General features: G+C 38.6%; 1 protein-coding gene across 3 annotated transcripts in view; it reads right to left on the reverse strand.

Moving 5' to 3' along the window:
- Positions 1-1,062: 1,062 nt before the first annotated feature.
- Positions 1,063-18,386, reverse strand: part of pam (peptidylglycine alpha-amidating monooxygenase) — a 35,908-nt gene continuing 18,584 nt past the window's right edge. For 2 of the 3 annotated variants that reach the window (XM_023286296.3, XM_055004080.1), the window contains exons 14-27: positions 17,539-17,732; positions 17,281-17,340; positions 12,446-12,721; positions 9,534-9,663; positions 8,901-9,017; positions 8,693-8,765; positions 7,541-7,751; positions 5,989-6,192; positions 5,598-5,713; positions 3,845-3,941; positions 3,696-3,746; positions 3,015-3,260; positions 2,710-2,769; positions 1,063-1,519 (exon numbers count right to left, since the gene is read on the reverse strand). In XM_023286296.3, the coding sequence (XP_023142064.2) occupies positions 1,341-1,519; positions 2,710-2,769; positions 3,015-3,260; positions 3,696-3,746; positions 3,845-3,941; positions 5,598-5,713; positions 5,989-6,192; positions 7,541-7,751; positions 8,693-8,765; positions 8,901-9,017; positions 9,534-9,663; positions 12,446-12,721; positions 17,281-17,340; positions 17,539-17,732 (2,014 nt within the window). In that variant the 3' untranslated portion in view covers positions 1,063-1,340. The remainder of the gene's footprint in view (positions 1,520-2,709; positions 2,770-3,014; positions 3,261-3,695; positions 3,747-3,844; positions 3,942-5,597; positions 5,714-5,988; positions 6,193-7,540; positions 7,752-8,692; positions 8,766-8,900; positions 9,018-9,533; positions 9,664-12,445; positions 12,722-17,280; positions 17,341-17,538; positions 17,733-18,386) is intronic. The other variant, XM_055004081.1, reaches the window with a different exon arrangement.

Below are 18,386 nucleotides of genomic sequence, written 5' to 3' on the forward strand. Positions count from 1 at the left end.
AGTATTTCATATTAAAAATTATTCTGAAAGTTTTGTTTTGTATTGTGACACACAACTACATATGGGTTAGAAAAAATCACTTGCTGATTTCTGCATTGTTAATATTTATGTTAATGTATACTCAAACATGCGACTTTCAATGAGGGCATTAACTTTTTAAAAATATTTCAACTTTCCCCATAATCAGTATTATTTGAGCTACAGCTGTGAGCAAAAGTTACATACAGTTGAAATTTCACTATCATTTCTGGTTGGACAAGCACAGATGTGAGGAAAAGTTTACGTAGACTTGAAAAGACCATGTACACCAATCAGGCAAAACATTCTGACCACGGCCAGGTGAAGTGAATAACACTGATTATCTCTTCATCATGGCACCTGTTAGTGGGTTTTTGCTTTTTGTTGACTTTTCCACTGTAGTCTAGTGAGTGTATCAAATGGGCCCTATTTGAATCGGCTCAGAGAAGTCAGCAGCTGTAGTCAATCATAATCACTCACTAACAGTTAGGAGGCCATGCTACTAAGAAGATATGATTTACACTGCTTTCTACATCATCGAAGCAGATAATTCAAGATGTTGTATGTATATAAATCTGCCAGACAACCAAAATACGCGATTGTTTGTTGTTTTGACAAAGATGCATGTGTTTCAATGATTTCATCATAAAGAACTCAAGAGTTATAAGAGTCATTGGAAACTCAAGACTGCCATGATATACAGTCTTTAAAAAATGATGTATGCTTTTGTTCAAGACTGTACTTGTCCAGCATTGAAGATCATAAATCAGTGGCATGAGAAGTAACAGTAAAAATGTAGGTGCTCCTGAGACACTCAAATTTCAATTTGTGGAAAAAATCGTGCTGGAAGTGGGTCAAAGGGCAATTAAAAAAAAAAAAATCTCGAAATATGTTATATATGATGACACTATATATATATATATATATATATATATATATATATATATATATATATATATATATATGTTATATATGATGACACTATATATATATATATATATATATATATATATATATATATATATATATATATATATATATATATAGTGTCATCATATATAACATATTAAGAAAGTTTGTTTTTAGGAAAACAAATAGTGAGTTGGGTGAAGCGTGTCACCAAGGCTTCATCAAGTCCAGGGGTAAAAATAAATTAGGATAAAATAAATTACCTAAATTATTCCAAATAATTTTTTTTATATACAACAACATATTTAAATATATAAACAGTAAGACTGGCCGCTGATACAACATTTACACAAATGATGAATAACCACATCTCAGCAATGTAAGCAGGAAGATAGCAGCTGACCCCACACCGTCTAAGAGGAGGACTGAGGTGGTGGCAGAGCAGAGTATTCCTCATTCTCAGAGTCGCTGCTGTCGTCGTCGTTTCTCTCTTGGTCACTGCCTTCAGTACTCAGCTGGTCAAAGCCTTGACGACTGTAACCTTTATGGGATGCAAAGAAGTTCCCCAGGTTCAGACTGCCCACTGCTTTACCTGGCCGAAGGCAAAACACGAGAGAGGAGAAAATAAGGTGTCACTAACATAACATGGCATGACAATAAGACACAGTAAAGTAAGATTTGTGGCTCAAGCATTCAAACTGGCCATACAGTTTGAATGAACATCTGCACTGGAATATTACTGGCCCCATGCGAAAGCAGGACAATTTAAAAATAACTCATATTTTCACATTTAAAATATTTTCTGGTCTGAGCAAATTTCCAAATGTCCAGAATGTAGTAAAGATAAGTGAACTCTTACAGGGTGATGCAGTTTAGTTACATACACATCTGTGTTTACCATGAAATGTAAGAGAACACACACTAATTATCCATCATGCTGCTGGATACCATGTGTAGAAAACATCCTGTACATTTCATGTAAATCAGATGATGTTTGTTACATGAGGCTAACCTGCTGTTGGAGGTAGGTGGCACTATGGATATCAAATATGTTCAAGCTGGGAATCGAGCAGCTAACCAGCTGTTTATGTCATTAGATATCGGCGTTATATCAACCCATTTGGAGCCAAATGGAATGTAATGAAATAAATACTCATAGTGAGTCTGATCAGATGCTGGTTCGGCTGTATGAAGGTGACAGCAGCAGAGAACAGCAGGGGGCAGTGTAACTTTAAAAGTTGAATGTCAAACAGCTTTTCTGTTTCATTTTCATATGGACAATCACGCACCAATGGCAAAGTGCTCATGGGTAATCAGGTGCAATTTGGGGTTTGTGATTGCCAAAGGACACTGCAGAGCATGGAGGGAATCAAACCGCCAACTATGTAATTAGTAGACAACCTGCTCTACCCCCTAAACCATGCCTTCCCCCCTTAAGACCCTTAAGAGTGTGTTAAATGTGTTAATCAATTTCTTTATAATTGTCAGAAAAAAAGATATCCCAATATTACCAATATTAGGTAGCTCAAGTGGTGGATTAGAAATATTCATTCCCTTAAACTGCAGAAAACACCTCATGATAAAAATACAAGTCTTGTATCCAGTACTATCAAATACATTTTTCATTTAAAACATTTAAGGCCAAATAAAATGATTGGCACAGCAACTTGTAATAAAATGGAAATCCTCAGGCAGAGTATCTCAAATCATGTATAGTTCAGACAGTGTGTAAAAATCACAATGTAAATACTTATTTAACTTTCAGTGCCATGAATGACTTACCTCTTATTTTTCCCAAGATCCCTACCCTAGAGCTGGGTTCAGTTTTCACCTCACATCGGTCTGCAAATATTTAACAACATTAGCTGAATGCTGATCAAACATTAAGAGTATCAAACACAACAAAGTAAACAGAGCAGAACAATGTATAGTCAATATGGGAAAAAGGAACAATTACAGGAAATACGTGAGGACTTTTAACCCTTATCACATGGAAATGTGTGCCTGAATTTCTACTCATTACTGTTCAAAATCAGAATCTTTTGGATGTCTTCAGCACATCGCATCATATCTAACATCATACATACTATTTTTCCTCCAGCAAATGAAGAGTCCTATGGAGATGACAACCAGCAGAGGGATGAGCAGCAGGGTGGTGATGATGGCTGGTAGCACACCGTCCGCTGTGTTTGGCTTTGCTGCACTCTTTTTCTCTTCTTTTGCCTTTGCTTCTGATTGAGTTTGTTGAGACACAGATTGCATCTCTTTAACTGCTGCTGTCTTCGACATGTTGCGTTCAGGCCTCACATTGGTTCGGACATATGCCTCCATTTCTAAACAGACAAGAACATTATGATTACCACGGTTCCCACTCAGCTTCTGTTGTTGCTTGGGGACGTCAACATTATCAACAAACATTCGTCAACTGACTCCTGGTTGATGAGAGCTCTAAGAGCTTACTAGTTGATGATTCAACATGTTGAATCATTTGATGCCTACAGGTCATCTGGATGTATCATACAGACAGAAGAAATACCAAGAGTACAGTAACCCAGAGGTGCTTGTTGAAGACTGAATGTTTTTTGAGGAACAGAACAGGGTGTATAAGTGTCATCTCATGAAGTTACACCTTTATTCCAAGGGTCTGCATAGGAAACAAAGGCTGCAGGTGTTTTGATGCGTGTTACATACTGCATTGCCCGGCAGCATCACTAAACCTGCTGGAGACCCGGCAGCAGCAAGTACTTCTAAAACTCAGCTAAACTCACCTTCAAGTTCTTCAACCTTGATCCCAGCTTTCTTAACAGAGCGATGCAACTCTGGAAAATTAAGATGAAAAAAAGCACACAAGCTACGATGAGTTCTGCGCAATATTTAATAATTCCATTTATCATCATCTTAATGAAGCTGAATTTACTCTGAGTGGTGAACTTGAAGACCGCTTTACTGCCCGCATCCCCGACAAAAACGCTGCCATCCCTGGTTTCAACTATGTCGTGAGGCATTTTAAAGTCCTGCAAATGAAGGAAAACACAGATCAGTTCAAAAATCCAGGTAATGGGAGCAACCATCAGTTAATCACAATGTTCTCAGTACAGAACATGTCTGTATGGTTCAGGAGATAAGGAGTGAACTTGCAAACCTGAGATCAACTTTGTTTACTGTAGCTTGGCAAAATTTCACCTGTTTGCTCTATGAATCTCTAACTCATACAGTATAAAAATATTAGGAGGTTCTTGGATTGCTCTAATTCAGCATAAAAGTGTCTGAATCTCAAACTGCATCAATTAGATCAACCAGAGTTGGCTGGCAGATCAAAGCTTAGGAAGCAACCTCAATTATATGTCAGTGGATAAAGTCACTGTGGAACTTTGCAGTAATATGACTGACATTAAGAAGACTGCATTCCCTAAAAAGCTTTAATGGCTACGCAAATACCAGTAGCTAGACAGCTGTACGTTGTGTCCATAAACAACAGTGTGAATTCAAAGAATACAGTTTGCATGACTTTACTTAACTGAGGTGCACACACAGACCTCAGAAGTGCTGAAGTCTAGTTTGGTGCTTCCAGGTATCTTAGGAGTCTTTCTACTGAGTTTATTAAATACCTGCAGCATTAGAAAGCAGTGAGATGAATATCAATGTCTGCAAAGCAAGACAAGTGTGTGCATTTACACACACAACACAGCAGTAACTTCAATAATTATTGTAAATTATCCCAGACATGGAGTCAGGATTGATTTTGATCTAAGGGAAAATTCCAGTGTGCTCTTGTCTTTAGTTCAGGCAGGGGAGCTCTCAGCTGCAGTTAAATCATCTGATACACAGCTGAATCCTGAGCTCCATCCCAGCTGGATATTATTTTACTGTAAAAGTCTGATCCTAAGGGCAAAATATTTTTTGTTATATCAAGTTCTTTCATTTGGGACATTCTGCTATTCCATATCAGTATATTTGCAACAGTGACATTATTGTACATGTCGTTAAATTCCAGAACAAGATGTCTAATCATTGAATTAACTAACAAATTATTGTAACGAGTAGCTGAGTAACAATGAAAACACATTTTATGGTACCGTAGATTGCTGCAGTTTTGTTGTCTTTGCATTAAAATCATAAATAAACTGCAGATGCTTTGCTTATGGCTTAAAATCTTTCCCTCAAATACACTGAAAAATCTTTTTCTGTGCTAATTTGAATGGTGGTCTACCACAAAAACTACATGTTAACTGTACCTGGCTAGGTCTACTGATAAGCCTGCTAATTTACTGTAAAATAAGAAATCAAAGTTATGGTTTTTGGTGTGCCACTGGCCTAATCATACTACTCCTAAGAAAAATTTCTGGAGATGCTCTTCCCAGAAGCCCATGAACCCACAAAGGATAATCATGTCTAGCTAATGGATCAGATACAATGTTAGATCATTCTGCTGAATGCAATTCAACTGCAACACCCTTGGTTCAATTCTAGCTGTAAACCTCTGTTACTTGCACACAAATTATGAATGAGTAGGGGCTTATTTTTTATTTTGTCCTAAATTTCACACAGCCTACTCTGGTGTTTCAGTACAGCATAGACAGAAACACATGACAGACATGGAGCACATGTGTCTCTGTATGTCTTCTCATTTTTCAGGTAAGTGAATGTTATGTCATCTGAAGTGTGTTTACCTTTTTGTTTGGGCTGAAAGTATCCAAAATATCCTTGGTTGAATAATTTATTACGAAACCTTTAAGTGGAGCTGAGCGAAACGGAGATTCCCCATTCACTGCAAAGATTAGGCCACCTACACACACACACACACACACACACACACAGACACACACACACACAAAAATCCTCAAGCCCTTACAGAACCGCAGTTTGAAAGGAATCTCTGAATTAACAACTGTTAAAGCTAGCCTTTTAGTTGCACTTGATCTTAATATTGCCTTAGTACAATTCAACGATATCTTTGTCAGGCCCTGCTAATGGCCAATGCTAAAAAGTTCCCTTCCACTATCCGGCTGAGCAACAACAACAACAAAGATAGAGATAAATTGACATGATGTGACGACTGACCCCCAGCAGTGCTGTAGGTGATGGCAAACACCTCCCCTCCGAACTCGTCTTTCTTAATTTCCTTGACAAATTCTGCAGTTTCAGCTATGAAACACTGGATACGGCCGTTCTCCCTGTCAGCCACACAAACTTCCTTCCTGTCAGGAAGGAACACCAGGCTGTGGGGGATCTGGAACGGGATGCGTCTTCTCCTGTCCGATGAGCCTTCAGTCAGAAAAATTGGACAAGATACATGAATTTGTGCGAACTGCATTCAGTGTTGCATTGGTGGCAAATATGTGTAAACCTAATGGATTATGGCAATATTAAGAAATCAGTTTAAAAAAAAAAACTGTTTATTAAATCTGAAAACAGCAACACTGGCAAAGCTACAGTAATTTTTTTTTTTTTTTTTTTAAAAAAGGAGATTTGGAACTGATAGGATATTTGTCATACCCCAATCAGAACACATCAGTTTACAGTGCCACTATATACAGCAGAGTGAAAGACTGTTTGAATTTAAAACTGATGCATGATGTGCATTTCATCGCTAAAAAAAAGGACAAGTTAATTAAAATCCCTGCAAAAAATTGTGCTGTCTGTCCTCAGTTAGGTGTAAAGTTGTATAAAGTATGTATAAAGTTGAATAAAATTGAAACTAAATAGGTTAACCTACTTTACAGCCTGAAATGTGTCTTAACTTAGTGAAGAACTAGTCTGGCATTTCTGAAATGTGTAACACACGTATTACACATGAGTAAGACACAACAACATGTCCTAATGTCTTCTAGTTGCACCCAAAAACCTAATGTATACACACAGTGGATTGATCAACTTATTAACACTCTGCAACTTCAAGTGTGAGGCATTTGTTAACCCTCCTGTTGTCCCCATTTACAGGCACCAAAAAATATTGTCACCTTGTCTGAAAAAAATCCAAAAATTCTGCAACAAAAATCCCCAAATTTCTGAAACTTTGCAAAACCTTCAGGAAGTAAATTCCAATAATTCCTTACAAGTTCCCCTTAAAAGTTTTATTTTAAAAATTTGGCAAGAAAATTCTTGTAAATATTTTCCAAAAATGAGTAAAAATCTTCCCCCAAAAAATCCTAAAAATATCTAAAGTGATTCCATATATATCAGTAAAACTTCTAATATTTTCTTAAGAACATTCAGAAAAAAAAATCAACCAAAATTCAGCGAAATTCGCTGGATTTTGGTTGATTTTTTTCTGAATGCTCTTAAGAAACATTTTTAACATTTCTTTTTTTCCACCAAAAAATGTTCAAAGATTTCCCAAAAATGTTGAAAATGTGGACATCAGATGTTTCACTGTGAAAATATATTTTTTTCCCACATTTTCAAACTTTAAAACGGGTCAATTTTGACCCGCAGAACGACACGAGGGTTAAAGGACAAAATGGTGTTCAACAGGATTTGGCAGTGAAAGACTGCTTGTTTAGGTACCTCCTGCTTTTCAGACATTGGCTAATGTGTGTGTGTGTGTGTGTGTGTGTGTGTGTGTGTGTGTGTGTGTGTGTGTGTGAGAGAGAGAGAGAGAGAGAGAGAGTACCTGCACCCCACTCAGACAGGTATTTGCCATCAGCAGAGAACTTCAGTATCCTGGAATTGCAGTAGCCATCAGACACAAAGATGTTCCCAGTTTCAGTGTCAACGGCCACGTCGGTGGGCTTGCAAAAGTGGTTGCTGTCACTTCCTGGTGTGAAGGCCTCTCCCAGTGTCAACAAGATTCTGTCTCTGCCATCACCGCTCACTTTCAACACCTACAGAGGGTACAGAAAGAGCAGTCTTCAATGCCTCTATTGCAGTGGGTGCACCTGGATTTGAACTTTAAGGTCTCTGAATACCTAACCATCAAATCTCCTGCCTGTAAATAACATGCAACTTCCAAATAATTTAGAAATGTAAATGAATTATTCGATAAATAATTCTTAGTTCATTAGTAACAGCTCATTATTGTTAATTACTGAAGAAACATATCTCTAAATGTTACATTTTCTAATGTGATACAGAAAGCTGACAATGGCTTTGATTTTCGTTGTATACAAGGACGAACAGTAATTTTGGCACAATTTCCACAATATTCCACTTAAGCACTTTTCAAATATGTATCCTGTTCCGATAAGGTGACAGCACTTGAACATGTCAACCTCATGTCTGAATGCGCACCCTCGTCATATTTTGAATAAAAGTCGTGCCAGCAGTGTTACCAGATTAGACCTAGTAACATTTCTGTACTTTAACTTTCAAGCCTGAACTGCACTGTCACATTAACGGATAGTGCTTCGAGTTGTGCAAAGTGGGGAAGACTTTTTCCACATTTTCGCACCAATATTCATTAAAAAAAACATCACAGAGTGCTTAAAATAGAGTTTGGGCGCCAAATCACAACATAGTTTTGTCACTCACTTTATGAGTACAATTATGAATCTAAGAGGCTACAAAATATAATGTCCATAATAATAAAACTGTGACAAAAACACAATAACAGCTTAGATTGATGATACTCATCAATAATGAATGTAATCTAACAGGACCTGAAGTTCCAGCAGTGTAGGACTATTTTCTCTATTTATTAAATATCTGAATGAATAAAAATGTAAAGCTGTACACTCAACAGCACTTTGAACTTCTAAATAACTAGATATGACTGGCTGGAAGCAGCTGATTATAAGTACTGGATACAACACCAGCTGCAGCTTACCTGATGAAGAGCCACATCAGTCACCCAATAATTGTTCTCCTTGTCTGTAGTTATTCCATGAGGCAAATAAAACCTGCACAGAGAAATGCATCATAACAAGACAGGTTTGACTCTGATTGCAATGCCAAAGAGAAGTCCCTGGCTGTTTCTGTACACACAGCACTCACCTTCCTAACAAATAAAACCAAATCACACTATCTGTACTTACATGTTTCTGCCAGAAGCCTTCAAGATGTTTCCATTCGCTGGTTCCACAACCAAAATAGCAGACTGCTGAATTGGCCCTAGGGACCTCTGCTGGTACCTAGCCTGGCTGTTAAAAGAGCTGAAAACACACAAACAAAACACAAATTATGTATTTCTAGGACCACTGGAAGAGTATGTGAAGATGTTCTAATATAAAAATGCTATCTTTTTATCTATTTGAGCGTTTGCTATAAGCTATCAGCTGTAAATGACGGCTCAGTAGCAGAGATGATATCCATCTATCCTTCCATTTTCCATAAACCGCTTTATTGGGGCAGGGGACACCCTCATCTAGTTGCTTTGACAGTGTGAATGCAACAAAAACATCACTACTGAAGTCATTTTGTCCATGTGCCCTGGTACAAATGATCAGCCACCAGCTACGAACACATTTTGTGATACCACAGTACCAGGTTTAAACATGAGGTAATATGGGGAGTAGAGCTGTGTTGTCTGCCAGCACAGGCAGCTAAAGGAGGTATTGGTAGCGAGTGCTCCAGTTAAACAAGTAACATTTAAACATTAGACTTTAGAGGTTTAGCTTCAAGAAAGCCTGTAGAACAAAATGGATGTATCATATATTGAAGCAACTTACTCTGCCCCCCAGTGGTGGTCACCTCTGTGGAAAATTACCAAGTTAGAGTCCGAGTCTAGGGCAAGACCTGACACTTGACCCAGCTGGAGAGAACCCTGTGGCCATGCTGAGTCCTGCTCCAAATGGAAGTCTAGACCACACATAAAGACACAGACACAGACACACAAACCCATGAGTGAAGGGAAGCTACAACACAATGTAAAAGGTGATCACTGGCATTTGGCAACTGTTTATAAAAGAGGCTTCTCATACATACATCTATTTTATTGTACATGTTGATTACTGTATTCCTGTCCTGATGTAAGATGACATCAAATAACTGCACAGACAAATAAAATGTTGCAATGAGGTCACATTAAGACATGACAAAAATTTGCTCCTGGTTGACTGGCAATGTAGCACTACCTCTCCTAAATTTTAAAAATGTCTATTTGTGCTTCTGAACTTTCTAGTAGTTTCCATATCAGGCTTCTCCACACTGTGAAAATTAACAAATTCCTGAAATATGTGTGTCCAACCTCATTGGAAGTTGTTATAGATGAATCACCAACCATCAGCAAAGGGTGAGATAAGATCATATGAATGCCATATACATCGATCAGCGACAACATTAAAACCACTGACAGGGGAAGTGAGTAAATTGATCATCATGTCACAACGCAATGTTCTGCTTGGGAACCTTGGCTCCGGACAATCATGTGGATGTTACTTTGAAACATACCACCTACCTAAGTAATGTGGCAGACTAAGCACGACCACCCCCATGGAAACAGCACTCCCCTGCCACACTGCAAAAAAACTGCGTAGGAACGACTCAAGAACATGAGAAAGAGCTTAAAGCAATGGACAATGGACGCTCCTTTTAAGAAGGTATTATACACATTCCAAATAGAGACGACAGATGCTTTGAAAAAAGGGTGAAAGAAGGCATCTATGTCAAACTTGAACGACCAACTCTAAACAGAGGAGGGGGGTCTGACACTTACCAAGCACCAGTAACAAAGTGATGAGGTCTTTCCCTAGAAATTTTCGCCATCATTGACAACGAGAGTCACTTCTCACATGGCAGATTCAGATTCTTTCTTGTGTAAACGAGGAGCTGAATGACCATGATTGCTGTCATTATTGTTGGACCACCTGGTTCCACAACTATTCACCTTGAGGCATGTGAGTCAAGAGTCATTAATAGGCAATTAACCATTTGAGTTGCAGTAGCTGTATACATCTGAAACTCCTCGCCAGTCAGTCAGAACTGAAGAAGCCTCTCGGATTAGAGGTGAAACATCTTCAAGAACCAAAAAGAGAAGTCTGATTGCTTTTTACTGAAGCTCCTAAGATTACCATGACCTGGATGACTGAGAATCTACATAAACGGTTATCATAGCCATAAGAAATGGCAACAATATTATCCCAGTATCACTACAAAAACACACACCAAAAAAAAAAAAAATCAAAAACAACAACAAAAAACTGTCAGCCAAATTCAACTTCAGTTATGTTCATTGTGTGTTTTGTCTTTTTTTTGACAAATAAATTGAACTATGAGTTTAGGGAGGTGGACAGAGAGGTTGTAGCCATCAGTGTATGCTGTTTCTGTGTTGTAGTGTACCCAGTAGTTACAGCTACTGGATTATTCATGGTTTTATACATGTGTAATATTACTGTAGTATGTAGTCAGGTCAGTCAGCTTGTAAGTGTCAGTAAAGCTGTCTGCTACCAGTAAACATGTAACCTGGCACTGCCCATTCATGGTTGGGTGGCCAGCGACTAGACCGGCTCAGCCAACTGTTTGTTTCCAAACAGTGTAGGTGGGTGGGTAGACACGCTGTAGAACCAAAATTAATATCTGCAAAGGGCAGATGGACTCCATGTGAGTCAACACCCATCTACCAAACTGCAACTCTCTGATTATGTACTGTTATGTACACTAATTATGCTAATTATGCTAATTATGTACACATTATTACAGAATGTTTTTATTGCACTATAGTGCATGATATGTGTTCAAAAGGATAATCAAGGATTGGAAGTAATTTAGAAGCAGGAAGTATATTCTCCGCTTGATCTTTTCGTTTTTGAATGTATCCTTGTTGGTCCATGCTACGGAGAATGGTGAGGGGGAGAGGTCTTAACTGTCCGACTGTTAGGAATCAAAGGTTTGTTAGACGGCAGAATGATAATGGAGTATTTCAAGGTGGAAGGGATTTCACACAGTTCCCGTGATTAGTGAAAAATTTGATTCGTGTTGGTCAGCAAAGCCTTTCAGACAGAAGGAGGGTGTTGCGCTTATCTGCCTTCCTGTGCTCCTCTGTCTCTAAAAAACACATTCCTACTTCACACACCTGAGAGCAGATGAGGAGTCAGTGGGTTAGGGAGAGTACACAACAGCTGGTTGTGTGATATCTGAGTGTGTGCAGGTGAGCGGAGTAAACTGTGCCACAGCAAACGTTTATCCAGACTAAACTACTAAAAATTGTACATGCACATCTTTTTCCTCTCGGTTTCAGCGTGCTTCCCACACTAATATTCTCCTCTGTAAACACACCTGACCTGAACCACATAGAAACCCCATATTAAGTATTTTAAATAGAAAAATCAGAAACACCCGACCCAAAAATACAGATGAGCTGAAGGCCACTATCAAAGCAACCTGGACTTCAATAACACCTCAGCAGTGCCACAGGCCAATCACCTACATTCTACACTGCATTGATGCAGTAATTCCAGGTAAACAAAGCCCAACCCAGTGTTGAGTGTATAAAATAGCATACTTTTCAGCAGTTGGACATTTCTGTATTGTAAATCCTTTTCTGTGATTGATCTTAGAAAAGGATTTCTGACTCCCGTGAGCTATAAGCCTTAATCGTAAAAATGAAAACACTGACAACAATGAAACGGCATCCAGGACCCACCTTGTCCTTCAGCTAGCAGCTTGCTTCTTGGCAGCTTGGTCGTGGCCTCAAGCTGATGGAATCTGTGAACTCTGTCCCTCACCAAGACAGGATCCTCCCTGGTTTGGAAGGCTAGTGTAGTACTGGGGGAGCCCAGGTCTGTCTTTTGCATTAAGCTATCAATTTGAGCCACCAAGTCAGCCTGGGCTCTCTGCAACTTGCTGGGGTTGTACCTATGAACGTGAACTACATCCTTACTCTGGCCTAGCAGCTCTGACACAAGAGAATAGAGGTCACCTGCACAGACAGACAGAGAAGGACAGGGAAGAGTGGAAATAAACGAGATGATAGTGTATGAACAAAGTCCACACAGGGAAAATAGCGTTGTTAGAAAAGCTGGAATAATACTGATCTGTGACAAGTATGGCGAAAAGATAAAATAAGTGAGAGTGGGGTAAGATGAGCCTGTGGGTTAGTTTGGTTACCACTTGTTTCTAGAAAACCATGGAAAAAATTGGTCAAGGCACCAAATATTTTTGAGGAGGTATCCATTATACTCTCCCAATGAAGAGAAGGAGCACATGGAGTAAAAGGTAAGCACATTTTAGTTAACAAAACAGTTCTGTGTTGTTCAAAGTAAATTTTTCGTATTTATGGTTTTATGAGAGTTCTGTCTGAACAATTATTGAGACATCTAAAACAACTTCACACCTGTATTAGTGCCTTAGTAAGCTACAATGTGAGAATGAGCTGTTAGGATGAAGTTCGCTCTGAACTGCCTGGATGATACACAAATGGTGGCATAAGGTTAGCTGAGTCAGAAGGCTGGGGTTACATTGAGCCACTGGCTCCCACCTATGATTACTGGTAAATAATTACATTATTGTAATTCTATATTGTATTTTTACATTTTATAACCAAAATGACGTGACATTTTCATTTTGAGGCCATTTGTGTGCATAAGTGGAAGACAGACAAGACTTCAATTTCTCTTAAGGATTTGGAGAGAACTGTCAGAGAAGTAAAGAATGGGAAGTCCATATGTCAGGCGGCAAGGCAGATGAAGATTGATAGAATGATTTTAAAGCGATTCACGGACAAAAAAAAAGCCAAAACAAACAATAAGTAACCAGAACAGGGTTCAAGAGAACAGGATATGCCCACCAGGTCTTGGATGAGCAAATGGAGACAGATCTAGCATTATATGAGGTATGAAATTTAAAATTTTACTTCAACATAATTGATGCCACAATTTACCCTGACATCTTTTCTCCATTTTACCACTCGCTGGGGCCAAGCTGAGCCAAAAAAAAAAGCACTTTTTTTTTTTTTTGAAAGACATATTTTAAAAACAGTTTATTTTAGATCCAAACCAATTATTTCCAGGGATGGCTCACATCCTGAAGTATATGTACATGTTTTATTTTTAGACATTACTGTCATGCCTCCACTGTTGTGACACCTCAAGTAAAAACTGGCTCATCTTACTCCACTCTCTCCTACAGTAATTATTTCCTTTCCATGACATGTCCTATAGTGGCAAAGTTTTTTCATTCTATCGTACTCCATACATTTTGGACACCACATCTATATCAGCTGTACAACTCTGCAATGCAGCAGTCAAACCCATTTCATTTACTTTATGAAAATGCATGACAACTTTTTAAACTGATCGTAGTGAAGAACAATGAAGAGTGCATTTTGCACACGCACATGAAAATGTCTGTTCTGCAATTTCAATAATGGATCTCCCGAGCTTTTCCTGTTTGTAAATTACAGCAAAGCAGAACTGACCAGGAGAAATCAATACAAAGGCCAATGGGCAGGAATGACGACTGCCATGCTGCTTAATGCAAGTCACTACAGTAAAGAGTCCATTGTTTAACAATTAAAAAAATACATATTTTTTTCTTTTCATCATTCAAGATCATCACCATTTTATTGTTGCTTTTCTTGACTGCGTTTAGTTGTGAGAGAAACACAGAAAATACACACACAAAAAAAACATTCATACCAAGATTCAAGCATGAAAAAAACTTCTGTAATGTGTTTTTACAAGAACAGCCAGATGGAAGCCATTCCTCACTAAAACGCACATGACAGTCCAGTAGGAATTTGTCAAAAGGCTCCTTATTATATCCTCATTACATAAACCTTGTCAATAGATCGGCCTCTTGTTAATTCATAAATATTTCTTTCCACTTTTTGTTAAGGTAAATATACATAGATGAATAACTTTACATGAATAACTAGGTCGACTACCTCCTCCCACCCTCCACCTTCAACCCAAGCTTCTACCTTCATCCTCTCAAGCTCCCCCACAAAACTAGCTCTCAGCTAGGTGCTAATAGTCATAAATAAGCAACAGAATGCATGCCCCAAATGCATCCTAATTGTTGCTGAAGATTTCAATTACGCCAATCTGAAGACTGTGCTTCCGAAACTGGACCAGCACATTAATTGTGCAACTAAAAGGGAAAACAGACTTGACTGTCTGCTCTCACATAGCTTCAGGACACAGAGCCTCTAGCCTCTCTCATTTTAGACAGCCTGATCACCTGTCACTATCCCTATGTCCACCCTGCAGTCTCTTTATTGAAAAACGGAAGCCATCCACCAGGACTGTTAAAATCTGGCATGAAGGAGGATTTTTTCCATTGTACCAACCAGGATCTGAAATCTGATCAAGAAGTTGAAGCCTTTACCACAAGGACCTGTGTTAACAATGTAACCTTCGGCAAACACATCTGCATCTTCCTGAATAGTAAACCATGGATGACAAAGGAGTTCCAGACTCTCTTGAAGAATCATAATGCAAGCTTAAAATCAGCTGACAAAGAACAGTAAAGTGCTGCAAGGCACAATCTGAAAAGAGGCATCAAACAAGTCAATGCCGCATTTAAGGGAAAAAACAAGGAACACTTCACCAGCAGGGAACCAACACATTTGTGGCAGAACATCTGGCATATCACCGAACTACAGGAGTAACCAAGAACTACCTACAGATAATAATGCCTCTCTTGTAGGGGTGGGCATTGAGAACAGGTTCCAAATTAGACACGGTTTCAAAACTCCGACTCCAAAGGAATCGTTAAGAAACTTTCATTTCGATTCTGCTTATCGATTCCCAGAGAGTCTCTTGTGCTCATTTCAGATTCAGTGCCAGGAAACCATTGACCTTCTGCGCATGCACGACTGTGCCAGCAGTAGCGCAAAGTGAATCATCTCCTGAGCTACACGTTGGCACTCTTTCTGGACTGAATATCAGTAAGAGTAGTGAGCACATGAGCCTAGGTAGAGCTGTCTAAGGATTTTAAATTTTTCTTTTCTGTAAAATAAACCTGTAATTTGTCTTGACCAAGCACATTAAAAGAATCGGAGTTGAGAATCGTTAGGAACCAGAATCGTTAAGCCAAGTCGGAATCAGAATTGCTAAATCAAAATGATACCCAACCCCGCTCCCTTGCAGAGGAGCTTAACCATTTCTTCACTTGCTTTGGACCAGCTGGAGGCTAGATGAATCTTCAGCACAGTAATTCCAGAAGGCTGAAGGGCCTTACACATACCTAAGAGCAGCTCAACATAGCTGTCATTAATGAAGTTTTAAAAAGCCTTAATATATGTTCTAACATGTTCTAATGTTTCCCAGAGCAATATATAAAAGCCACAGAGCATTTAGTGGTCCTCCAGAACTGTTGGGTTAAACTTCTAAATAAGAGTCTCTCCAAGTTAACAGTGTTTTAAAAATCTGGCAGCTGCATATTGTTTTTTGTTCTATTAAGGGAACAAGACTCTAACAAGGTTAAGGGAAGAACGTTTACGTATGTGGGCTTTTCAAAGTAAAATACCCAAGTTAGCTGAATGAAAGCTAAGTATATACATTAAGTTATGCTACACTATCAAAATAAAAGTTCTGAAATGTTACAAAAGGCTCACCAGGTACCCTAAATTATATTGGCTTTTAAAAATAAACACACCACCTTATAGATTCCCCCTGTGCTAGACTGTGAAAATAAAATATCTCTGAGTCCACAGGATTCTGTGAAGTATGCACTTTCAAAGTGAAAACTAAGAGTTTAAAGGAACTGATAAGGGTTTGTGAAACATGCTGGCTTTTCAAAATAGAATGTACTTACAGAAATTATATCTTCTGTATAATTATAGCAGGGCATATCAAGCTGCAGTGACAATCATAATTTCTTCAAAAATTGGAGTTCTATCAGAGCCATTGGGACATTTTTTAATTAATAATAACATGAGCCTGTCGTTATGTACATAATTACATTCCTGTGTATTATACTACTATGCATTATGGGACTAGAAATAGGCGAGTTTTTCAGCAGCTCAAATAAACCTGGGCCTCTTTACTACTGGCAGATATAGATTTTTTCTACACTAACCCAGCAGTATCTCTCCATTCAGAAAATTTATTCATTGCTGTGAAGAACAGCATCTAAAACTGCTGTTAATTTTTACACTGTGGCTCCACATCAAACCCTAGTAAGTCCTAGAAGTCCTAGAAAGGCCCTACCAGAGTCTGAGCCCACTGCTGCCAAAAGTGTTTTAAACATTTACTAAGTGAAAGGTGTGAATATTGATGTAAGTGTGATATTTCTGTCTCCCTCTACCCCCAATAAATTTAGAAAACACTCCAAGAATACTGCTTTTGCTCTGTCTTTGTGAAGTACTGTGTGTAGAATACTGAGAAAGAACGTATTCATTGTATGATGAGCCTGAAAAATAAAATGTAGAAAACATGGAAATGTCGGCATAAAGATATGGTTACTTTGAGATCAAGGAGGGAACCACTTTTGCAGCTCAGTGCAGGTCATTCAGGTCACTGCCCTTGAACTTACCTGGATCCAGAATCTTTTCTGCTTTGTTTGCATCCAACAGCAATCTGTTATCTTGATTATCTTTGGGGGAAAACCAAAGTTTAGCCAGAAGAAATTATACAGTTTTGAAAAATTACAGTTATGTAAACCAAATTAAGCAAAATGAAATAAAGCGCAAATCTAACATTATCACACATTTATGTGTTATCCAACAAAAAATAACAACAAATAATTATTGCAAAATACAAATTTGGCATTAGAGACATGCAGCACCTGTACCTGTTGAGTGGCCCATGTGCATCATAGAGTTCATATGACCAGTAGTGCCAGTGATGGGTACATTTGCTTCAGCTGGAATATGCTCAAACAGCTCTTTGGGGCCAGTCGCCATGCAATTCAGGAAGGGGATAGCATGTTTGCTGTCCATGTAATACATTATGTAGAAGTTGCACATTTCATCATCAGAGGTGCCCCTGCAGACAAAAACAAGATCTTAGGATGAAGACTCACTGTTGCACATGCAAAAAGGCACATGATGTTTATGTAAACAAGAACAAAGACCAGTGCTGTATCTGTCACATTAAGACCTTCTTAAAACTTCTCCATATACAGTGCTATGGTGATATTCACTGACAACGGAGTAGTAAAAAGTTTATTTTTAACAGGTAAACGTCATGCCCAGTAAATGCCTTTGCCACAGTTAATAGACACTCTCAAAGACTGAACTCCTTCTAATCCCAGCTGGTCCTTTTGCACAGCATAACAGCACTATCCAGCTCTGCTCTGCATCACTCTAACCAGTACAATCTGCTTGAAACCTGGGCATGACTTCTCTCATGTGTCTTTACACTAAATAGACATATTAGGTCGTATCTGACTAGTAACGTAAAGGCAATGGTTCTCAGACAAATGGAGAACAAAGTTCTGAAGTGATGAGGCAACTTTTCAAGAACTGCTGAATAAAGTAGTAAACAAATATGTAAACAGTCATTGAAACTCTTCAATTTGCCGTTACTCTCAAGACTCTTAGAACCAGACAGCAAGAACAAAGAAACACAAGGTGCACCAGAGAACACACCACGACTGGAAGAAAACCACAATGTCTGTCCCTTTCAAACATGGGATAC

Source organism: Amphiprion ocellaris, chromosome 17 (assembly GCF_022539595.1).
Source record: "Amphiprion ocellaris isolate individual 3 ecotype Okinawa chromosome 17, ASM2253959v1, whole genome shotgun sequence".
Taxonomy (NCBI): domain Eukaryota; kingdom Metazoa; phylum Chordata; class Actinopteri; family Pomacentridae; genus Amphiprion; species Amphiprion ocellaris.